At 38.6% G+C, this 25,691-nt stretch overlaps 1 protein-coding gene and 1 long non-coding RNA gene across 2 annotated transcripts; both read left to right on the forward strand.

The window, feature by feature from the left end:
* Positions 1-1,494, forward strand: mipb (major intrinsic protein of lens fiber b). The gene is made up of 4 exons (XM_066670426.1): positions 1-363; positions 751-915; positions 1,008-1,088; positions 1,309-1,494. The coding sequence occupies exons 1-4, from the start codon at positions 1-3 to the stop codon at positions 1,492-1,494; spliced, it is 795 nt and encodes a 264-aa protein (XP_066526523.1).
* An 8,471-nt stretch (positions 1,495-9,965) lies between these two features.
* Positions 9,966-14,607, forward strand: LOC136696226 (uncharacterized). The gene is made up of 3 exons (XR_010802591.1): positions 9,966-10,019; positions 11,743-11,850; positions 13,140-14,607. It is a non-coding gene; the product is annotated as an uncharacterized lncRNA (long non-coding RNA).
* Positions 14,608-25,691: the final 11,084 nt, after the last annotated feature.

The following is a 25,691-nucleotide window of genomic DNA, read 5'->3' on the forward strand; positions in this document are numbered from 1 at the left end:
ATGATGTGGGAGTTCCGTTCCATGATGTTCTGGCGAGCGGTGTTTGCTGAGTTTTTTGGCACCATGTTCTTCGTGTTCTTCGGCATGGGTGCTGCACTGCGCTGGACCTCAGGCCCATACCATGTCTTCCACACTGCCATCTGCTTTGGTTTCGCTGCTGCCACTCTCATCCAGTCCATTGGCCACATAAGTGGAGGACACATCAACCCAGCCGTCACCTTCGCTTATCTGGTGGGCTCCCAGCTCTCTCTGTTCCGCGCTGTGTTCTACATCTGCGCCCAGTGCCTAGGTGCCATGGCAGGTGCCGCCGCTCTATATGGAGTCACCCCCAACAACATGAGAGGCATGCTGGCTCTGAACACAGTAAGTGAGAGCTCCTCCCTGCTTTCAGGAGGATTCAGTTCATGCTTTGTGTATATATTACACTCAAATAATACATATCCCAAGTGACTAATTTTCTCTGTGTTAAATGTATATCTACAAATCACATTTATTTAATAATTACAAATCTAACTCTAATTCAAAATTTATGAGAATGTGAGGTGTTAGACACAGAATAATTTTTGCCCATCATTCAGTATGTAACATGATTTGAGAGAGTAAGAACACTCTATAAGGGGATTTGGGGATTTTTTTTAATATTAATATATTTCAGCTTCCTCAAGACCTAATAAGAGAAAATCAAAATGAAAAATATTAAAATATTTCTGCACAGGCTTGTCATGATAGCATTTCCTTATTTACCTACAGCTACAGCCTGGCATCAGCCTGGGCATGGCCACCACAGTGGAAGTGTTCCTCACTCTGCAGCTGGTGGTCTGCATCTTTGCTGTGACTGATGAGAGAAGAAACGGACGTGTGGGCTCAGCTGCTCTCTCCATTGGATTTTCTGTCACTATGGGCCACTTGATGGGGGTGAGAGAGAGAGAGAGAGAGAGAGAGAGACAGAAATATGTCAACAAATATGAGATTTCAGATGTTTTACTAGAGTGTTTGCCTTTGTTTAGATGTATTACACTGGGGCTGGTATGAACCCAGCTAGGTCCTTTGCCCCTGCTGTTCTCATGAGGAATTTCATCAACCACTGGGTAAGACAGACTCATATCCTTTCTTTAATATTCTCTTCTGTGATATTGTTCATCTGATTAATCCCCCAAGGCCAGTATATGGGTTTAGACTTCATGGTACTTCCATAATACTGAAGAAGTTGTGTTAGTCGTTGTCTTGGTATCTTAGGACAAACGATTTTATGAGCCAGATTTAATGTGGAACATACTCAATTATATATGCTTGTGTGTCTCATGCTAGGTGTACTGGGTGGGTCCCATGATTGGTGGCGCTATGGGTGCTATACTGTATGATTTCATGCTGTTTCCCCGTATGAGGGGGCTTTCAGAGAGGCTAGCAACTCTCAAGGGCAGCCGACCCCCAGAAGCCGAGAACCAGCAGGAGACACGTGGAGAGCCCATTGAGCTCAAGACTCAAGCACTATAAACCTGCACTGACCTGTGGACCATGACCCGACTGTGCCCCCGCAGAACCTCTATCACTCTGCCCCAAACATCAGCCAATACACACACACACGCTAATTACAGTGTAGATAAATTTATTTATCAGTTTATCAGTTGGGTGTGTTGAAGGACAGACAGTACATTCAGAAAGAGAAATTATATAGTTCAAATATGTGAATAATGCCTAATATTCTCATATATTTCAATACTTTCTGAAACACAGGGCAAAAAGGTGGGTTATGACAAGGGTCTGGGTTGCCAAAGGTTAAGTCTAGTTTGAATTTAATGTAGGAGGGGTTTTAATAATACGGGTGGGGGTTATGGCAGGAGAAGAGATCAGGGAGGTTGGGTATTAAAGGGGACAGGCTCCAGTCTCACTACCCTTATAGGGATAAGCTAGAACAATTTACTTAGGCATGCTTTTCACTTTTCATCTGATTATGGATTATTTTCAATTTTGTTTTTCTACAACACAAGATGTGGATGTATGCTGCTTAACCAGGATTTCATTTTTCAATACATTTTTTTTCATTTTATTTCTGTGTGTGAATGTGGGAGTGCAAGTGTGAGAGTTCTTGTGCGGGGTGCCAGCACGTGCGACTGAGAATGAGCATGTGTGTGCAAGTGCATTTGGGAGAATGTATACTGGTATGTGTGTGTGTGTGTGTGTGTGTGGATGTGTTGGTGTTAACAAGTATTGGTCTGTGTGTGTGTGAATATGTGTGTGTGGTTGTGTGTGTGCGTTTGTGCGTGTATGTTTTCTGAGCTTTAATTTTGGGTTTTTATCATGATAGTTCGCCTGTATTTGTACCATGCTTTTGTTTCATTTCTTATTTTTACGATACTGAAGACACCCCATTCTGTGTAATTTGCAATTATACTCCATTCCTGCTCAGTTTTTACACAAGCCACCCGCTTGATTGGTATGTTTCAAAGGCACAATGAACAAAACCACATGGTCTCTCAGTCATGACACCTATGACACCATGCATTGATAATGACTGGGTTGCCTCACATTGAGTCTTGTTTGAAATGAATGCCCTAATTGGGTACACAAAGTAACAATGAATCACATTTGAATGTGAATAAACACAAAACATGACTTCAAAGACTTTGCAAGTGCTACTCCTATGCAAACAAATATAGTATCTCTTCACTGTTTAGAAACTTTGATAACAGGCTCTGATATCTACTTTCTTCAGGAAGCACTTCAATAATACACATCACTTGTAATGATAAATGATGACCACTAGAGGAAGTAACTTCCAAAAAAAATAATGTACCGCCAGAAATATTATATAAATATAAATGAAGGTTATAAAAATTGAACATTACAGTTAGTTTTCACCAAAACACTAAGTAAAGAATTTAAGAAAAAAAAAAAATATATATATATATATATATTTCAATGGACTTGTGTTGCTACCAGTACAACAGACATACATAATAATAAACTCTGTTAAACACAGTATATATTAAATGAAGCAATGCTTGGCTACAGTTATGTAGATCATGAGGCTTCAATGCAGAGTTATTCAAACGTTTTCCTCCTGGGTCCCCTTGGCACTTTTTAAGTCATCCCATTCCTCCAGGACTTTTATATATAACAATAATTAACTAAATAAATAGCAGCACATATATTCTCTTCTATTTAGCACAGAAGAACACACATATTTAACTCCCAATCCAGTCCATAATTAGTCTAATTTTCAGTCCTTTAAGTTTTTTATCTTGGTTGTTGTTCTCTTACAAGTTCAATATATGGCCTTGGAAGATTTTTAATGGTTGGGTGAGGGCCAAGCTAAAAAGAAAGAGCAAGAAATCACAGTAAATCACTGAATTGGATTGTGGAGAAATATTAAAACTTTAAAAGAAAAAAACGTTTTGTAACAGAGTCGTTTAAACACATATATTTTTGCATTTTTATTTCTCCTCTCAGCTGCACCCCCCACCCCTGAAATTCCATGGAGCCCCACTAGAGGAAGCACCCCACAGTGTGAAGATCTCTGCTTCAAAGCATACTTCTCAAAAAATATTCAGAGAGAACATTAGGAGATTGATAAACCTGGGTTAAATCTAAATGAAAAAGCAGATTAAATTTCCACAAATTCCAAAAACACCCCATCAATGTGAATGCATCCCCTTAGGGAAATCCTTTTTTGCATTTAACCCATCCGTGGTAGTGAACACAAACACGCATTAGTGAGCAATTCTCCACACACACTAAGGGCAGTGAACACACACAACCTGAGCAGCGGGCTGCCAACCACCCCAGTGCCCCAGTTTGGAGGTTAAATGCCTTACTTCACATTTTTTTCTTTCAATCTTGCAGCCTCAAGCTCACTTCTCTAACCTTACGCCCACCGTTGCCCTCGTATCTGTATATCATGGCAGTATTTGAGCTACTGTTTTGTTTTTTGTTTTTTTTTCTGTGGCAAAAGGACTGGACAACACACTTGAAATTACAATTTTGGAGCACAGATTTGATATCATTGTAGGTTTCACACGGTGAAAATTAGAAACACATTTAACTAAATGATTCATTAAGTGGGGTCTTATAAAAGTCATTCTACTACATCACTGTATAGTGCACTGTGTAGTGTAGAGGAAGATGTGTGAGATTCTGAGTGGTGTGGCTATGTAATTGCAGGGCGACGCAGACACCAACACAGAAGTATAAATTGGGCTTAAGTGTCAGTAATAATTTTGCTATCAAAAAAAAATGGCAGATATCATTTAAAGAAAGATGACAATATTTTATTTATTTATTTTTATACAAAAAAGCAGACACTAGGGGCAGGATAGGGTTGAACACCTGCTCTGGGTGGGAAGTTCTGTTGGGCGCCGAGTGTAAATTTAAGTAAATGGGTGCCATCATGTACAGTTAGGGGTGTAAATAGTTGACAAACTTATCCATAACCATTATTTTCATTAATTAATTTGTTCATTATCTGTAACCCTTATCCAGTTCAGGGTCGCGGTGGGTCCAGAGCCTACCTGGAATCATTGGGCGCAAGGCCGGAATACACCCTGGAGGGGGCGCCAGTCCTTCACAGGGCAACACACAGACACACACACATTCACTCACACCTACAGTTACTTTTGAGTCACCAATCCACCTACCAACGTGTGTTTTTGGACTGTGGGAGGAAACCGGAGCACCCGGAGGAAACCCACGCGGACACAGGAAGAACACACTAACTCCTCACAGACAGTCACCCGGAGCGGGAATCGAACTCACAACCTCCAGGTCCCTGGATCTGTGTGGCTGCGACACTACCTGCTGCACCACCGTGCCGCCCATAACCATTATTTTATGTTATTAAATTTTCAACCATAAATAGCTACTTATTAATATGTCAGCTAACAAATGCATTTAGAGCCAATAGTCATTCAATGTCTTAAAATAAACAATAATAACAACAAATTAAAATCAGTTTAGCTTCTCAGTTCCTGACCATTTATGATCTTGGAAAGCCTGTTATTTTCTTTTCATATCAAACAACAAAACTGAATCACTGTGTTAAAATGACACTCAAGGATAAAGGAACAGGGCATTGCTAGAAACAATCATTTACATATCTATATGAAGGTCTGATGAAATTATAAAATGGTAAGGTATCATAGGTCACAGCACAAGTCCGGTCACAGCCTCGTTATATACTGAGAAACCCCTTGCTCTCTCTCGTGTTCTGGAAGGTTCACCTGTTTTCATGCTATATTAAAGTTAATCAAGTTGTACAACTCGTCAGAAAGGCATTAACACTCTGATGTGTCCTTTGTTGTGTGTTATATTGACAGATGAGATGACAGTATGGAGGATTAAACCTGCATATTTTTCAAACCTGTATATGTTCCGATCTTATATATATATTATTTATTCTTTTTTAAATGTATTAATTTATTTCTGTATTTCCTCCTCAATATATCCTAATGAAGGAGGCATGTTTTTCATATTCAAGCTTAGCAATCAAGTCCAGAACAGAGCAGTTGATTCTAATAGAAGTGTCCAAAAGCACATATGTTGGGGCAAAGTTTGGGCCTTCAGTCCTGTGTCATACATTCATAGACATGTTTTAAGTTAGTTTGTGTTTGAATAAAGCTGAATGCTTTAACCAATTATGTGTAAGAGGTCTGCCTGGGGCTGGGGCGAGGCTGCCTGCTAAGCCACCCCCAGTCACCAGAGGGAGACAGAGACACTCTTAATTTGGGGCAATTGGTTCCACCTGGGCTACTCCTACTTAAGGGAAGCCAACACACCCCTCAGTGCTCAGTCTTGGGTTTCTCTTATCAGAGTGCTGTGCAAGCCTGGCTGGTAATTTGGTAAAGGCTCTTGAGTTTTCTCTTGGGTCTCTCCATCTTCTGTTTCTCCACCAGAGCTTTCTCTCTGGTTTCTCCTGGGATTCAATATTTTCTTTTCTTTATCATTTTTTGGTATAAATAAATAATTAGAAATAAAATAGGTTGTGTTCCATCTTTAATTTCTTGTCTTGTCCCTCCCTTTTGTTTTGGGAAACTCTCTTGCCTTTGTTTTTTTTTTTTTTTTTTGTTCAATTTTGAGCTTATCAGTTTTCCTCTCTTGTGTTTCATGTTGTCTTGGTATTCTTAACATCCAGAGGGGTTGTTTGTGTGTCTCTGCACTTGAGGCCTATTTCTCTAGTGCTCTGTTTGTGGCTTGCCCTGTTCCAATCCACCCCTGGGTGAGCTGCCACATTATATTATGTGATTGCAGCTGCCGGGCGGACTGACTGCTGCTCCGTCTCTGGGAGCAGAGAAGCCACGTCGAGAGAGAAGTAAATTAAATACATATGCAGGAAAACAGACTTTAACTTATAAGGTTGTATATAATATATATTATTTTATTCTCTGAGTTTATACATTTATTTTTATATTTATTACTATTATGAGGACATTAAATTTGAGTCATTTATTAAGCTCCAGGGACCTGGAGGTTCTGGGTTCGATTCCCGCTCCGGGTGACTGTGAGGAGTTTGGTGTGTTCTCCGTGTCCGTGTGGGTTTCCTACCACAATCCCAAAACACACGTTGGTAGGTGGATTCTTGACTCAAATGTGACTGTAGGTGTGTGTTGTCCTGTGAAGGACTGGCGCCCCCTCCAGGGTGTATTCCTGCCTTGCACCCAGTGATTCCAGGTAGGCTCTGGACCCACAGCGACCCTGAATTGGATAAGCGCTTACAGATAATGGATGGATGGATTTTTACTTTTGGCAGGTTTGGTCCTCCACAGCCTCTAAGACCCTTACTCCTCTCAACTCGCTTCCTTCCTACTGCTCTTCTCCTACACTGGAAGGAGGCAGAGGGAATTGGTAGTAATTGGGGAAATGGGACAGCTAACGTTGACTACTGATGAGCTGAACCTATCACAATGCCTGGTTGTCACCAGAGGAGGCTGGATTCCGCTTTTGAGGCTTGGTCCTTTCAAGGTGACTTTCTCGTGCTCTGAAGGAGTTTTTCAAGAGCAGTGTTTCGCCACTGACGCGTCGTCAAAATTAGAGAGCAGTATAAAGCACAAAATGGCATTGGTTTTCTTGTACACCTGGTGGCGCTGATCTACAGAACTTCACTCGTTGATATTTCTGTGGTTCTCCCACTCAGTCCCACTGGCTTGGGGTGTTTTCGCATGTACTGTGTGATTACTTATGATTTATGCTTGTTTTTTATTGGTCTGAATATTGTTTAACTGCTTTCTTAATGGCCTCTTCATGACTTCTCAATGTGTTCATTTCTCTTCGACTGACCATCTATCTTCAAATATTTCAAGAAAATAATCTTTTACTTGTTTTTTATGTAGTCTTTTGTGTAAATCACAATGCTTGCACTTTCGTTTCTCATTGATGTCCCTCCCTGCCTGTGGTGTGTCTGGACATGTACTGAGTAGGGCGTATCTGAGTGCTTAAAACAGTGGTTGGTGATTTGCCAAGTTTTAAAGAGCGGTTAACCCACCAGTTTCCTCACTTCTCTTTCAATACCAAGAACACAACAATATAGAAAAATACTGTTATAGATTATTACTGGAACACAAACATAATTCCAAATCTCAGAAATATTGGCTGGATGTCTACCTACCTTTGGAAACGTGTTTTTCCAGTTCTAATCCTAAAACAGACTTATATAAATAGCATACTCATGCAATAAGATCAGCACCTCACTGTTGGCAGTAAGTAACAAACGTCTTTAAAGCAGCAGTGCCCCACTCTGACATCTTTGTTAAACCAGAATGTCTACTCAAAAAAAAAAAAAAAAAAAGTTAGAAAATGGAGCTAGCATGTGGCTGGAAATATATATATATATATATATATATATATATATATAATCAGTGGCGGATGCTGGTCTTTCAAAGAGGGGAAGCTCAATTTCCTAAAATTGAGTCATCAAAATCATGTGTCGGTTTATTTATACGTAAATTCTACCCTCCGTTCCTTTTCAAGAAAATGATCTGTGACCCTGTCGTACCAACAAGGCGTCTTTTCCAGGGACTTGACTAGTGTCCTCTCAATGGCCAGCAGAGCTAGGCTGCTTAAACGGCCTTGGCCCATGTGAAGTGTGTCGCCTGTGAGTGCTTTGTGACGGTGGAGGGGCTGGACAGAAACTGCGATAGGAGTCAAAGAGTGATAGAAGTCGGTCTCAACACAAGCAGCTACAAAAAAACCCACCAGAAACAGAAACTCGATTTGTCGCTAGTCGTTTTTAACAAAGAAAATGCCGCTAAGAGGACTTAGAAAGTCTCAACTCAGAACAGAATGAAAAAGTAATGCTCCCACAGAGCTCTTCACCAAAGGATCGCTGATTCGCTCATTTCGCTGTCAATCAAAAAGGGATTCAGCCTCAGACAGATCATCCAATCATCATGCAGAAGCTGAGCGTCCGGGCCAGCCGAGGCCAGCCCACTGCCCCATAGACCCCCAGAGATGGGCGGGACAAAGCCCAGCATTTATCCAATCACTCGTCTCGTTTCGCTGCACTTCGCTGCTTCACTATTGAACTCTGTGTACGCTCAGCGTCCGCACTGTTTAAATCTCTGTTAATCTGCGGGAATGATTGAGAGGAAAGCCGCGTCTTTACCAGCGATAAGAAGCTGATTTTGAACAAAAGTTGAGCGCGTTGTAGAGCATATTTATTCAATGACATGTACACACAACAGTATATATTTGATCACTTATTTTTTGACATTTTAGGGGAAGCTGAGCTTCCCTTGCAGTCTTGGAGCAATCGCCACTGATGAGATTATTTATTTTATATATATATATATATATATATAATAAATACTTAATCTAGCTTTGTTTGTTCATAGTAATTATTTATGTTTCGTTGTACAAAATGGTTTGTTCTTGAAGCCGGACTCTTTGTAACATTCAGAATGGAATCCAAGGTCGTTTGTGTTTGTCTTTCTATGCTAAGATTTGTAACTTAAAACAAATTAGCCATAGGTACCAATTAACCTTCATTACACCAGGATACACATGCAGTGGAAAATTGATTCAATTCAGTGCGCAATGAACCCCTGCAGCTATTTCAAATACAGCCCTGAGCTCTACAAAAACGAAAGCAAACCAGTGGGGTCTGCCTCCATCCTGCCATGTGTCCTACACACAGACTTATGGGTCATGTGTACGTTAAAACCACACTATCTATAAATGTTCTGCTCTTCATTTATGAGACAGAATCAGGTCAGTCAAACTCATTGAGAACCAAGCACCATGGTCACCAACTGGTATCTTATTCTCACCAGTTCTCTTAAAAATTCACCATTTTCTTTCAGAGGCTCCATAGATATTGTTTGACATTTGTAAATACTTAATGGGACAAACCAACACAACTTCTAAATCCTCTAAAATTACACTAAAATGAATTAATGAAGCTTGTTCCATTCATGCTCTCAATTTCGGAGCTTTGAGGTTTTATTTAAAATTCATTAACTGAGCTTGAGGGTAAGACTTCCTTATTGGTGGATTTCATAAATGAAGAGTGTTCTGAAGAAAATGAATCTGTAATACGTTGTAAAAGGATGTGGTTTTGTGGACGCAGCACATGTTCAGTAATTTTCCACCACTGCTCATGTTCATAGCTTTTATGTTCTGGGTGCATTTCGTGATTAACTTAAAACGATGTTCCTAAAGGTTCTGTGCATATTTATTGATGAATAATTGTTGTTTTTATAACAGAACAATCAGTGTTTTCACCAATGACTCTTCTTTACATTATAAAACAGCCATTGTGGGACAGCCGATCTATTGAGCATGAACTGATTAAATAGTGGTTTCATTTGGCATTGCAAGGTATTTGTTGCTACATGAATGAGAAAATTATTGATTGTTACATTTAGACTGCAGGGGGTGCCCTGGTAAGTTCTGAGTGTGAAAAAACTGTTGAAAGCCACACCTTGTTAGAACAGATACTTTTCCTCCCAGTCAGTCTCACACTTTCAACACTCCACCAACAATGAAGCGTCTGATCACACTGCTGCTCTTCTGCATCTTTCTGTCCAAAGGTACTCTGCAACATGTTGTACATACAGATTTTAAATAAATTAAATCCAGTAAAATTATTATCTACGGACTATTTTGACTTATATTATCTGTTATATTCCTTGTGTTTTGGGTATTTGGAGACTGTTACACAATGATATCAAGGTAGTATTACTAGTATATAAATCACTTAAATAAGAAGGACCAGTGCATTGGTCTGATATGCTGCTGTAGTACAATCAAGTAGCTATCAATTGGAACAGACAAAGAACATCTGAAGAGAAAAGACTATTTTCTAAGTTACTAATTGGGTTTTGTGACTTGACTTGCACATCTGTGAAAGCGCTATATTGTTTAGCATTAGATGGCTATACAGAGTGAAGTACATAAGTCATTAACTACAGTGTATATATTTGTGTATCAGTAATTTCATATTCACACATGAACAAATATTTTATAAATAAAATTATTTTTTATATACAATGCACTGAATATAGTAATTTCAAGACTGCATAGTGCACTACACAAGGGTTAAACATCTTTCTGCCTGTAAACTCTCTCTTCCTACACCCCATACGGTGCCTTGTGAAAGTGTTGGGCCCCTTGAACTTTTCAACCTTTTGCCACATTTCAGGCTTTAAACATAAAGATATAAAATTTAAGTGTTTTGTGAAGAAACAACAACAAGTGAGACACAGTCGTGAAGTGGAATGAAATTTATTGGATGTGTCAAACGTTTTTTACAAATAAAAACTGAAAAGTGGGGCGTGCAAAATTATTCGACCCCTTTACTTTTATTGCAGCAAACTCACTCCAGAAGTTCAGTGAAGATCTCTGAATGATCCAATGTTGTCCCAAATGACTGATAATGATAAATAGAATCCACCTGTAAGTAATCAAGTCTCCGTATAAATGCACCCTCTAAACTTTCATCTCGAACAAGGAGAAGACTGATCAGAGATGCAGCCAAGAGGCCCATGATCACTGAATGAACTGCAGAGATCTACAGCTGAGGTGGGAGAGTCTGTCCATAGGACAACAATCAGTCGTACACTGCACAAATCTGGCCTTTATGGAAGAGTGTCAAGAAGAAAGCCATTTCTCAAAGATATCCCTTAAAAAGTCTCATTTAAAGTTTTCCACAAGCCACCTGGGAGACACACCAAACATGTGGAAGAAGGTGCTCTGGTCAGATGAAACCAAAATCAAATTGTTTGGGCACAATGCAAAACAATATGTTTGGCGTAAAAGCAACACAGCTCATCACCCTGAACACACCATCCCCACTGTCTAACATGGTGGTGGCAGCATCATGGTTTGGGCCTGCTTTTCAGTCTCTCGATGTGCAAAACTGATAGACATACCCCAAGCAACTTGCAGCTGTAATTGCAGCAAAAGGTGGCGCTACAAAGTATTAACGCAAGGGGGCAGAATAATATTGCACGCCCCACTTTTCAGTTTTTTATTTTTTAAAGTTTGACACATCGAATAAATTTCATTCCACTTCACGATTGTGTCCCGCTTGTTGTTGAAATGTGGCCAAAAGTTGAAAAGTTCAAGGGGGCCGAATACTTTTGAAAGGCACTGTAGATGGTGGTGTAATGTGTACGATTAAGAAACTTATTCATGCTCTCATCATCCATTCAATCCAGCTTAATGTGCTCTTGTGTGAGAGATGCCCAGCTTCTTTTATATTATTATTAATTGTATTTTTATTTTTGTCTCGTTTTTTTTCTATCTCTGAAGCACTTTCAGCACTTTCTGGACTGAGGTGTTACAACTGTGAGGGACAAACATGTGTAACTGCAGTTGTGACTTGTTATGGTTATAGAGACCACTGCCAATCCAAAACAGGTAAAATAAATCTTCAACCACTATTACATAGTTGAGGAAAACTAGGTTTTGATGTTTTTGCTCCTGAGCTGTTCCTACAGTTGCAGAGGGCAATTTATTTTTAATACATAAAATCACACTCAACAGCAAGAAGACACTTCTTCTGAAAAGCCTTCAAAACCCGTATTGAGCAGAAATTAAAATTTTATTTAAGTGAATTTATAAAAAGTGGCACTTTTCATATTTCATTCGATGTATATTTGTTGCTCACATATGGGAACTTATACGCATTAGACAGATTACGCTGTCCAAAGTCTGAGTTACACAACACTGTAAAAAAAAAAAGCTTTAGGCACCTGAGAAAATAAGTAAATTTATTTCTTTACCTGAGAGGAGTAAGAGAGGGGAATTACTGCGCACCACCTGTCCCATATCACCCCCCCCCCAAAAAATTTAATAAAATACAGATTTTGCAAGTTTACAATTCCCTAATTTATCTAACTAACATTAACTTATCTCTAAATCAGTAGCTTAACATTATAACACCAGAAACAACATTAACATAAATGTTCAAAATACAGAAAGTTTAATATTTAAACTGTGCTTCAGTTTCTCACTTTTCAATGTGTGCGAAAATGAGCAAAGGCAGGTGCAAGGGCAAAGGAGTGAGTTTGATATTGGTGAGGGACATGTTTACTGAGTAAAAGCCCACCCAAAATATTAGCTATAGGCTGATTCCTATGTAGATAAGGCAGTAAAATACTGCATTTATAACGATGTGGAACAGCATGTGATTAACGTTAGAGGTGCTGTGTCCCAAACAACACACTATGGGACTTTACATACATACACTACAGAAAGCACTGCTAAGTGTGGTAGCTATATATGTATTTTCATACTACTCAGTGCATCAGTGTGCATTTTGGGACATGGCCAGAGACTGACGTTAACTTGTTGCATGTTTAGAGCACTTTCTCACATCCTGAACACACCTAATATTAATGGAAACTAACACTCAGCTCCTTCTCTGTTTCCCTAAAAGTTATATACAAGCCCTCAAGCCCAGAGCTGGTAAAAACTAACTTTATAAACCAGACTCTGATGGCGAATAGGAGGCCAGTGAAGCTGATGATTGGAGCAACTTCATATTTGAACAGGTGTCTTAACGAAGGCTGAATGAAGACCCCTCTCAAGTTTTAAAGATTATACAAGCCCTGAATGTGCGAACTAAAGATCTGTGTGCATGATGGGAACATTTAACTAGTTGAATTTATTGATTTCACCCCCCCCCCCCTCTTTCTTTCTTTCAGTTGAGGAAAATGGCCAGAAGTTTACTGTTAAAGGATGTGCATCCAGGGGGCAGTGTGAGACAAAAGGAACCGTATGTTGTCAGTGGGATCTCTGTAATGGTGCTACAGGGATTAATCTGAGCCTAATGGTGATACTGGTGCCTCTATTCTACTCCGTCCTTCTCTAAAAAGTATTATCACTACAAGAAATAATTACATGATAGTTCACCTGTTTCCATTTATTATACAGCTGCAACTTGTGATATATGACTGCATTGCACAAGCCACATGTCACTAATGTCACAAACATTACTCACAGGTCTAGGCTTGAGTGCTGTACTCGTAATAATTGAATTGTGTGTGCTAGGCCAAAAAAAGATAAGGAGTATACAAATAGTTACCAAAGTAAAGTTCAAATCCATCTTTTTTGATGGTGGAGGGTATATTAATGCCCAGGCCATTACAAATTCTGTAAATGTCCATACATGGCTGTGTGATTACAGATTGCATGCGACATTCAGGTCAGTCTGCTATTGAAAAGTAAGCAACTAAGAAAAACAAAAACACACACATCCTTTCAGTAATTAAAATGATTGAGACAAGCAGGATATGCCCAAACTATAAACAGATTCACATTGACCTTCTTAGTCAGGCCATTCAGAGGAGAAAAAAAGACTAATATGGGTCTTAGATCCAGTGAAAGGATATATTAGTAAGGCTCAATGCAATTGTACACCAACAATCTAGACAGGACACAAATAAAAAGAAAATACCTCTATGTAGTATACCTCTAAAAAGAATGAATTACCTCCGTTTGTTGAATTGAAAGACAGCTACATGAGTGTTCATTGTAGGGGTGGGCGATAGTGCCATAAAATAATATCACGATATTTAAAGGTACTTTGGCAATAACGATACTCTTGGCGAGATGAAAAAACATTTATTCATTTCAAAAACATACTATTGCAACAACATAAACATTATATTGCTATTAATCATTCAATCAGTCATTGTCTGAAACCGCTTATCCAATTCAGGGTCCGCGGTGGGTCCGGAGCCTACCCAGAATCACTGGGTGCAAGGCAGGAACACACCCTGGAGGGGGCACCAGTCCTTCACAGGGCGACACACACACACACTCATACCTATGGACACTTTTGAGTCGCCAATCCACCTACCACTGTGTGTTTTTGGAGCACCCGGAGGAAACCCACACAGACATGTGGAGAACACACCACCTCACAAACAGCTGGAGTCACCTGGAGTGGGAATCGAACCCATAACCTCCAGGTCCCTGGAGCTGTGTGACACTACCTGCTGCGCCACCGTGCCGCCCTATAAACAAGTCAGAATGTCACTATTATCACAATATAGATGTTTTATGTTGTTTTAAAAATGATGCCGTTTTTCTTTACTTCGTTTCTTATACTGCTCTGTATATGTGTAAAAAGCATCAATTTGTGATTTTTGTATTGAATTTGAGTGATCTGACCACATTGTTTCTAATAAACTCGATTCTCAAACATGCCACATTCATGGAGTTTGCCTTTACAATTCTTGATTCCTCTCTGTGTTTGCTTCTGGTGTTTTTAGGAACAGTCTGCTGACAGTTACAGCAGATGTTTGTGTTCCTTGACACTCAGAATGAAAGCTGCTGTGAGGGGCACCTGTGCAGCAGTGCTGAAGTGGATCTCTGTTCCCCTCCATTATCTTCCTCCAATAATCCATTCTTTCTAGAGTGAGATCAAAGGTGCTTTCACTGGCCCTGAGCTTCCAGTGCCACTGACTGCCATAACTATAGGTCTGGTTGTGATGAACAAGAGCAAAGGGAAACTAGGCAAGCATAAAAAATACATACTCTGGCCATTGGAAGGTCTGGAGAAGCTTTGGTGCTTCATATCAATGTCTTTGTTTACAATAATAACAAGTAATAAACTATAAAGTTAGTTTATTACTTGTTTTTGAATACTTCTAAAACCAAGCACTTTAACATTTTATCAACCAAGTAATCTATATTTGACAAAGGACCAGGGCATCGCTAGAACTACATATTTATTACTGAATTCTATAAGGGTCCGACTGATAAAACGGTGATGTAATAAATTCACAGCCCAGTTTATTTTGAGTAACACGTCGCTCTGGTGTTCTGGCTTTAATAATCCAGAGGGTGTCTTTCCGTTTTCGTAGAAAACAAAAGCCTGGGACACAGAAACATTCTACAAACATAAAGAAGAGACTATGATAAATATTACCTCAACAACGTTTAACACATTTCTGTTCGAGGCTGCAGTAAAACACAGCTGACTTAACTGTTCTTACTCGCGCATGCGCGCTTCAACATTAGGTGTCAGTCAGCAAGCGCCTATGCCACTGGTCCGACAAAAACGACTCAAAAAACAATGTCTGAATGGAATTGAGAAACATCAGCAATATTAAAACAGGTCCTGACCATTTCAGGATTTAAAATATTTTTTACACCTTCATTGTTTAAACTGTCAGCGGATCCGTGTAAAAATGATCTACTCAGGAGAGAAATGCTTATAAAATGATCACTTCCCTCGTAAAATATGTCGTCCACAAGATGGCGTCGTTCTCCAGCGTTTGTGCTGCACTTACTATCAAATATTTCTCTCTCTCTCTCTCTCTCTCTCATTACAGATACAGTATTGTCTGTGTCCTGAAAACCACTACATTTTTTTTGCTTTCGTGTCAGACGTGTGCATTTTTTAATAACAGACAGGTGAATTGTTAGTTTTTCTCAGTCGATTTGGTTCATTTCTCAGATCAGAATTGAAATTCTCAAAACTGTTCATTCAATCTCCACATCTTGTCACTTGTGCACCTCATAATAGCATTTCTCATTGTGTTTCACATTTTGCAAATGCTTTTGTACATTCATACAAATGGTCATGTAACATTATCAGTTGTTTATGTTATGTTTATCAAAATGTTTTCTACTGATTGTCTGTTGAATTGTCTTACCCTCCAATACATTTAGGCTTTAGGTCATTGCCTAGGTCATTACATGCAAAAGTGCTGAACATGTTGTCATAATCTCTCAGGCATAATTTGATTTGCTATGAAACCTTTTTGGTAAATTAGGGTATTTTATCCTAAATTGGTTTGAAAAAAAATGTTTTTCAAAATATTCATATGTAAGCATCTCCACCATTGACCGGGTTCTGAAACGACACCAGATGAGAATGAAACGGATGTACAAAGTTCCATTTCAACGAAATGGTGAGAGGGTGAAAGACCTACGGTACCAGTATGTACAGGTAAAACCCGTATGCATACTGACACATTTGCTATAGATGAAATGTATGTAACTGTTTCTTGTTCAAAATGAACATTATATGTACTTCATTACTACTTTTGTGCTGTAGCATATCATGGAGCTGGAATCAAGAGAACCACTCCACACTTTTACAGTTTTTCTCAGTTGCTTTGGTGCATTTCTCTGATCAGAATTAAAATTCTAATAACTGTTAGTTCAACCTCCACAAGATGGAGTCATTTGTGCACGTCATAGTAGCAGTTTCTCATTCCGTCCAACAAATTGCAAATGCTTTTGGACATGCATCAATTGCTTCATTGAATGCTGAATAGTCTTTCCCTATGACACCAATAGTCCTCATTTCATTGTTTGAATCATTACATACAAAAATGTTGAGCTAGTTGTCCAAAGCAGTCAAGAAAATCTTAAGCATTTCTTTATCATTTTTTTCTGAAATTGTCTCCCAAATTGAACGATTCCTCTCAGGTGAACCTCAGCTTTCACTGATCAGGAGTGTTTGAAGCGTTAGTTGTAACCAATGATAAGCCACTTCTCCACAGTCCCTCAAAGCTGAATCCCATGAACCCTCAATTGGCAAGCATATAAGAACCAAGCAGGGCATAGTGTGTACCATTTTGTCAATACACAGAAATCAGTGACACAGAAATGGAAGGTCAGCATCGTGGAAGAGGGGTGAGGATGCGTGGAGGAAGGGGAAGGGGAAAAACCAGGGGAAGAGGAACAAGAGGCCAAGTACATAGGCAGATTCCTAATGAAATTAGGGCTACAATTGTGGACCATGTAGTCAATCATGGCCTCACAATGGCTGAGGCTGGGTGAAGGGTGCAGCCAAATGTTGAAAGATGCACTGTAAATTCAATTATTCAAACATTTTGTTGGGAGAACATGTGTGTAGCACTAAACAAGCTGCACTGCTCTACTGTGTCATACATGAAGCTTACAGTGAGACAAGAACTTTTTACATTTTACATTTAGACTTACAGCGTTATTGCAGCACGGATTTACTACATTGTAGTGTTACAGTAAAGATTTGTCATATTTACAGTATGGTATTGTACTGCAACATTTTACAAGCAGTAAGCACTGTTATTGTACTATTATATTTACTGTACATTATTGTAATCTTACTCTGCACCACATAGGATTGCAAGACCACCTTGCAGAAGTGGAAGAGAGCCTCTTTTTACTCTGCAACAAGAGGAAGCCATTTGTGGAATGGTGATTGCAAACAATGCCTTAAAAAACAAGAAAGACTTCAAATGGGTGAGCATATAGTGTATAGTGCTGTCTTGAGCATTTTCAGGTAGTGTCACTATAATTTGAGTTTTTTGCACTGGAAAACACTTAGAGTGAGCTGTCATAGTCAAATGGCTTTGTCGTGTTTTTATTATCTTGTTCATAAACAATGGTGTCAGGAGTTTTTATTTTGATGACACAGACACTTTCATTGATATGAATACTTGCTTTTGATGAATGAACTATTCATTTTGAGCAAGTGACACGCTTTTGCAGGTTATCAACTAGCTTTTGAAATTTGTACTAATTGTTTTGAGAAATTCACTTAATGTTGTGCAAATGTTAATAGTGATATGAGAAATGCACCAAAGCAATTGAGAAAAACTGTAAACATTTTACTAACACCATCCCAGGACAGTTACAGTAACTGTATGTTCTGTGTAAGGTTGTGTTTTGTGTGCAACACGTACCGTTTTAACTGATGCCACAGAATGTGCAATGTTCTTTATATAATCAAAAATCTTAACTAGTTTCCATACTTACAGTGTATTCTGTTGAACTGACCACATGACTAAGTATATTGACTGACTTGTTCATAGGCAATGACACACAGACTAAACATTCTGATGACACTGACAAGTTTAATCACATAAATATTTGCTTTTGAGGCAGAAACAAAGACTTCTGAGCGAGGTACATGCTTTTGCAGGTATTTCATTGAGTTTTGCTGTTTGCACTAACTGTGTTGAGAAATGCACTTGTTGTGATGCCAATGTAAATCATGATGTGAGAAATGCACAAAATCAACTGAGAAAAACTGTAATATTTACTTTATGGTCAACAACAATGAGTTCATGACAGACATGGTGCAGTAAAAGTGTACTGTTGAGGTAATGTTCAGCTACATTGTAACTAAAGGTACAGTGTAAATGTAATTTTAAAGATACAACAGAGGTTCTAGAGTTGAGTTGTGTTTGCCAGGTACATTACATTCTCTTTTCGAGAAGGAGAGGTAAATATTTGTAAATTTTCATTATAGAACTGTGTAAAATATAAGAACAGTCCTAGAAACGGGGCGAATGAAATCAGCACAGTTTTAAAATCTACATTTATAATAGGCTATGATACAGTTTTGTTCACTAACTAACCTCTCCCTTTTTTATTATTTTCATTTTCTCTCTCACTCCCTCTTTGCTTCTGTATGGTGTTGTATACCCACACTGACCTCTCAATCCAGAAAGCCACTTTGAATTAGTTTTTTTTATTGCTAGTACTTCAACACCAGTGTATGCCTCAGAGTGAGTTCAGAATCAGGTGTGATTCATCTACATCAGATATTTCTCAATGTGACATTAATCTGTTTATTCAGAAATGCCTATCAGTTGTTTCAATATCGCTTTTCACCTGCTGAGGTTCAAGAAGTAGATGTCTTATACTGTATTTAAGGTTTTGAACATTAGGTTTTCATTTCTGGCATGCAGTGTGCAAGCATTTGTAAATGAGTCAAGAAAGATCCATAGTTTTGGTTTTGAGAACGCTGGAATGTGCAGAAAATTTAAGCAATTGAGAATTATGTTAATTTACTGCATATTTTGTGAAAACAACATAAATTGTGTTAATGGTATAGTTCACAACTGACAGATTCTGTGCTAATTGTGTTTAGAGTTTTGAAAATGTGACTACAGATTGGAAAAGTGATGCTAGCAATTGTAAATAAAAAAAACAAACAAAACAAAACAAAAACGAATGAACAAAATGTGGTTTTTAGCAGAAAATTAACTATTTGGCTATTTGCGTGATGTAGTTGTGTTGCTGTGTTAAGAGTTTAGAAAAAGTGTCTTCGGTAATGGTAAATGCTTGCTAGCAGTTGCAAAAAAAAAAAAGTAAATATGAATGTACCTAGGAATGTAACTGTCTTTAAACCCCTTAAGGTACTCCACCCCAAAGACAAAGTAATTTGTGATCAGTACACCTAGGGCAAGGCAGGAGTCTGTGCAGTCTTCCACTAGCTGTGAAATGTGACGTCCTCAGTGAAACAAAACAGAAGGAACAGGTCTGTCTGTAAACTAAATACAGTGGGGTGAAAAAGTGTGTGAAACACTTTTTGTATGAAACACTTTCTCATACAGGGCCATGTAGGTTTTGAATTTTTTTTCTCCCTTAATATTAAAAATCTTAATTTACAAACTGCATTTAGTGTTTACTTGTGTTGTCTTTGACTAATATTTAAATTTGTTTGATGATCTGAAACATTTAAGAGTGACAAACATGCAAAAAAATAAGACATCATGAAGGGGGCAAACACTTTTTAACCTCACTGTAAGTACTGTATGTTTGTTTCACCTAAAGACTATCCTTTTGAAACTGTTCTTTATAGAATTATGTAGAGCATCCTAACAACCAGAAAAACAAAGCAACCAGATAGATCTCATTTACCATTTACACTAACAGCATGTAGAAGATTAAATAAATATTGAAAACATAAAATACATACATAACCTGGTCCCAATGTTCTCTCTCAGACCTAGGTTACCTGAGTATGAGTGAAGACAACAACTGATGGTGTAATCAGTACCATTGATAACATTCATTCATTCATTGTCTGTAACCGCTTATCCAGTTCAGGATTGCTGTGGGTCCAGTCCCTACTCGGAATCACTGGGCACAAGACAGGGACACATCCTAGAGGGGGCACCAGTCCTGAAACAGCATGCATATGCACACTGACATGTTTATGTGGCTCTGTCCAAAATGAGTTCCTAAGACCTGTGTAGTGCACAATTCAGATCTTTAAATATTGGCTAAGGATCGCAAAATATATCTAACTGCACTAAATACATGTTTATTTTCTGCTATTTCAATTTTTTTATTTTAAAAATTCACTAAAAAACAGAAACTATTGGGGACTGTAATCTGTTGTTAATGGTGACAGGAAAATAAGTATTACATCGTATTTAAGATGCAATATTCATTCATTCATTCATTTATTGAATGTAACTGCTTATCCACTTTAGGGTTGCAGTGGGTACAGAGCCTACCTGGAATTACTGGGGCACTTGTCCTTCACAGGGTGACACACACTCACACAGTCATTCACACACTTATACCTATGGACAGTTTTGAGTAACCAATTGAGCTACCAACATGTGTTTTTGGACCGTGGGAGCAGATTGGAGCACCTGGAGAAAACCCACATGAACACAGGGGAAACACACCCAACTTATCACAGACAGTCATACACAGCAGGGCTCGAACCCACAACTGCAGCACCCTAGATTTGTGTGACAGTGACACTACCTGTTACAGTCCCAAGTTGAATGTTATAAAACCAAAATCCAGTGTCTTCCAAACATCATTCTAATGCCATACTGAAATGAATGAATTAATTCATTGTCTTTAACAGCTTATCCAGTTCAGGGTCGCAGTGGGTCCTAAGCATACCCGGAATCATTGGGAGCAAGGCAGGAACACAACCCGGAGGGGTCGCCAGTCCTTCGCAGGGTGACACACACTCATACATTCACACCTAAGGACTTTTGAGTCGCCAATCCACCTAACAACGTGTGTTTTTGGACCTTGGAAGGAAACCGGAACACCCGGAGGAAACCCCTGTGGACACAGGAAGAACACACCAAACTACACACAGTCTCCTGGAACTCCAGGACCCTAGAGCTATGTGACAGTGACAGTACCTGCAGCACCATCATATTGCCCCAAGCTGCAATGTTAAGAAACCAAAATGCAATGTCTTCAAACAATCATTCTGATGCCATATTGACATAACATAACAAAATTCAGTTGTGAGATACCATGACCAAAATCCAAATCTTCCATATGTTACATCCATCTTAAAGTTAGAGGAAGTGTTATTATAATATAATGGGTATATTTTAATGTGAAATTATAGAATAAGAAATCATTAAAATCATTGAAAATTTGAGGAGATCAAAAACTACTGAGATGTTCTTCAGTGGGCAATAATCTGAGCGGTCCAATGATGGACCCGCAGTGGCCTACCATCAGTGGGTTACCAACATTTTCAAGCCATTGGAGAGGTATATGCTTGCCGTCTTAAAAATACAAAACACACTGTAAAACAATGCTGTAGCGAGTTTGCTACTGTATTGTACTGTATTTTTAAACACAGTATTTTACTGTGTATTGCAATGCATCCTGGGTAACGGACTGGAAGCAGCAATGAAGCAAATGAAGCAAATGAACATTATTTCACTGTATTGTGAGCTGGGGAGGCTGAGGACTGCACATGGCATCTAAAGGTGAGTAACTTATTTACACCATTTATTACTTATTTTATTATTATTCCAAATATTGATAATATCGATACCAATGCTGGTATTGATCAATATTTGTGGAAAAAGATCGATACTCAAGCTTTTTTTCTCTCCCGCTAAAGTCTGTGGGTGTACAGCGTTATTTTTGTGCCACCATTTTGCACACGCGCGCGGATATTTTGAGCGAGCAAGAAGGATTTTGCGAGCGTGCGTGGATATTTTAAGCGAGCTTAAAACTTATGAAATCCATTAGGTTTCTCATGTCTACAATCATTTTTTTAATTTGATTACAGAACTATAGGACTGTATTATTTGTTTTGTACTCAACACAGTATTGGATTATAATCAGTTTAAATGTGTAAACCCTTAAGTAACACTTATGGCCCTTATTTACTATTGAAATAAATATTTAAAGCAGCTCCTTTCCATTAATGGATATGGGAGAAATCGTGCTAATAATTTGCAAATAATCAGTCATGGTGGGTGTACCTGTAACATTCAGAGAAGTTTACTGTACTTCATCTAGTTCCTTTGCATGGTTTTAAATGATTCTTTATAGAAGCATGTCCTTGTTGTAGAGTATTATGTACTACTCTTTGTGTCCAGATGATCACACATGCTTTGATTTGGCATCAGAACCAGGTCCTGGAACACACTACCCACAAAATTAGTTGAATCAAGTTTGTTTGAACAGGTAGAATAGGATCAGAATTGGATAACACTGGCTTAGACTGTCAGAAAGCCTCCCTTTATTATTACCTGGATTGTGCATGTGAATTTGTAGAAGGACTATCATTCATTCAGTCATTGTCTGAAACTGCTTATCCAATTCAACTCCTCACAGACCTTCACATGGAGTGTGGCTCAAACCCACAACCTGGAGCTGTGTGACTGCAACACTACCTGCCGCACTACCGCGCCGCCGGGAGGGCTATCAATTTATTTTAATATAGTTCATTTATTCAGTTCAATTTATTTCAGAAATACACCATATGTACAAATATTTGAGGACAAAGCTGTAATGAATGTATTCTACATTAAGTTGCACCCATTACTAACACAGATGTGCAGACGTGCACACACTGCCTCTCTGATCCCTGTAGAGAAACATGAACCTAATGCCAGGCGAGGAATATATAGCACCCCAGCACTGAGCTGTGCTGATGAACCCATATTTACTGTCATGTCTCTTGTCAGGAAGTGAGTAGTAGCCTATATGTAAGCAAACATTATCATTCTCAGTACATGTGGTCTCAGTTAAATGGTTATTCTCTTTTTATTGCAAGAATTTCACATATTAAGCCCACACAAACAAGTCTGTAAGTCACATAACGCTGAAAATGTACTCCATATAATGTACTCAATGTTTACAAGGTACAATATTAACACCGAAAACAAAACAGTTAAGCAAAGCAGGACGTCACAGTTAACCAGAGAGCCTAGGTTTCTAAAAGTATAAGACTATACACACTGTCTGAACTGTGGTGCATAAGGGGCCCTGCAGTCTAGTATCTGTTTCTTAAGAATTGAGGTGAGGGCCCTACAGTCCAGTTTACTTGCCTTAAGAAAATTCTGGGGTGAGGGGCATGGCGTAACCACAAACATTGCATTGACCCTGAGACCCTGCTCATCAACACAAGATTTTAGAAACAGCTCCATATCAGCCCTGTTTTTAAAAACAAATAAAAAAGGTTCTTTAGCCTCTGGGTCGTCTCCAGAGCCTTTACGACAACTACATATCTCGAAGCCAGCGACGTGCTTGGTTCGTGCTTAAAATGTTCTTCTGCGCTCACTTGGAGCTGTACAGCCCAATTGGAGCTTTACCTCCTACTTGGAGCTGTACAGCCCAATTGGAGCTTTACCTCCTACTTGGAGCTGTACGGCCCACTTGGAGCTGTACCACCCACTTGGAGCTGCCTGCTGCGTGCAGAGATACCCTTCTCCACACTTACAGCCATTACAATGTGCCTCAGTTCAACCAATCAGAAACGTCAAATGACAAAGGTAATTTCTGCTTGGATGGCTTGACCACCAAGTGGGAAGGACATACAGGCCGGAGACCATTCCAGATTATTAGCTAATACATAATTGAAGTGTCAGGTGTGAATGAGGTGCAAGATGGGTGATTTAATGACCGGATTTTTGCGAGAGACTTTGCTTGGTAATGGTTTTTCATTAAGATTCTTAGCTTGACCCCTACCTCAGTCAATAATGATAAAAAAAAAACCCAGCCGTCCACACTTTAACTTTCTTTCAAGAAGCCGCCGACGTCTCATACACCTATTAGTATGGAGACACGTGGAGCAACGGCGTTCTGACTTTCAATCACTTTCAGGATGATACCGAACGTATATAAACTTGTTCACAACTTCTTCTGACGTTAGGCAATTCCTTACAGATGTATGAAGGATTCGCACTGGCAACAAAACTGTATTAGTAGAGATAAATAAATACATATATAATATCTGTTTCATTTGGCTGGATTTGCACAATATATTTGCGAGGGAACGCAAATATTTGAGAGGGAACTAGCTAAGCTAAGTGTTTGTGTGTGTATAGTTTATTGCTTATCAGAGTTTAGTTAAGAGTATTGCATTCAAAGTGTCTAAATACTAAATGTTGGCTGCCAGTTCTGTGATCACAAATGTAGTATGTTGGTTTTTGTAATGCATATGAAATGACATTTTATCTTATTTCTCTGTACTATATGTTTTAAATGTGGAGAGTCTCATTGTGCCATGACTTTCAGGAAGTTGGCTGCATTTAAGGCTCACATTTACAGGTTTCATTAAAACAGCAAAACTGAAACTAGACCTAAGCTATATCATATAGGTTTTAATTTGACATGTCATTGAAAACTGCAATGGTAAATGTTGAAGACTTTAAAGAATTTATATTCTCATGATTTAGGCAAGTGCCACAGCTGCTGATTTTGAAACCCTTAACCTGCCTGTGAGTCCTCAGATGTTTATTCTGGGTATGTATATATAATTGCAAGATTTGTCAAAATACTCTAGAATGACAAAAGTTAAGAAACATTTGAATTATAATTACATGAATCTATGAAAATGGAAAAAAAAAATTCTAAAATTATCTGAAGGTAACTGCTTAAAATTTTTACCTGTTTCTGTTGAATAATTCTTTATGAAATTTTTATGAAGAGCAGTTACTATTCATTCATTAATTCATCTGCTGCAGCCATTTAATCCTAATCAGGGTGATTGTGGGAATCATTTGATGCAGTTGAATATTGTGCTTGTGATATGTGAAATTAAAGGTCAAATACAGGATTTTCTGATTACTATGATACATTGAAATATTGCATATCATATCAGTCTACATGGCTTTAAGATCAGGTATCAAATTGAAATCGCAGTACTTTTGGAAAAAAATGTATTTGTTGAGTTCGTATTAATATCTATCCTCAGTCTTCACTGCAAAAAGTGTGAGCAAGCGACAACTAGGGCTGGGCCATATGACCAAAAATTCATATCTCGATATGCCTAAAAGAAATGGAGACATATGATACAATATGACATTATGAAAGCCATAACAAAATACAGTGTCATAGTATTAGTGTTTATTTTTAGCACCAAATAGGACATGCTGCATTATCTAACTGTAATTATTAATGTAATACACCTTTTATATCACTCATTTCCTCTGATTACTTGCAGAAAAATAAACATAACACAAAAAGTAAGAAAATGTGTGTCTGGTAGATTATTTCTTTGTTGTAACAGTGCT

The sequence above is a fragment of the Hoplias malabaricus genome, chromosome 5 (assembly GCF_029633855.1).
Source record: "Hoplias malabaricus isolate fHopMal1 chromosome 5, fHopMal1.hap1, whole genome shotgun sequence".
Lineage (NCBI taxonomy): Eukaryota > Metazoa > Chordata > Actinopteri > Characiformes > Erythrinidae > Hoplias > Hoplias malabaricus.

What these genes read in the sequence shown, in the direction of transcription:
- mipb (XM_066670426.1), top strand. Translation starts at nt 1, where the DNA reads ATGATGTGGGAGTTCCGTTCCATGATGTTCTGGCGAGCGGTGTTTGCT. An exon ending in GCATGCTGGCTCTGAACACA is followed by an intron (nt 364 to 750) that starts GTAAGTGAGAGC and finishes ATTTACCTACAG; the next exon opens with CTACAGCCTGGCATCAGCCT. An exon ending in CTATGGGCCACTTGATGGGG is followed by an intron (nt 916 to 1,007) that starts GTGAGAGAGAGA and finishes GCCTTTGTTTAG; the next exon opens with ATGTATTACACTGGGGCTGG.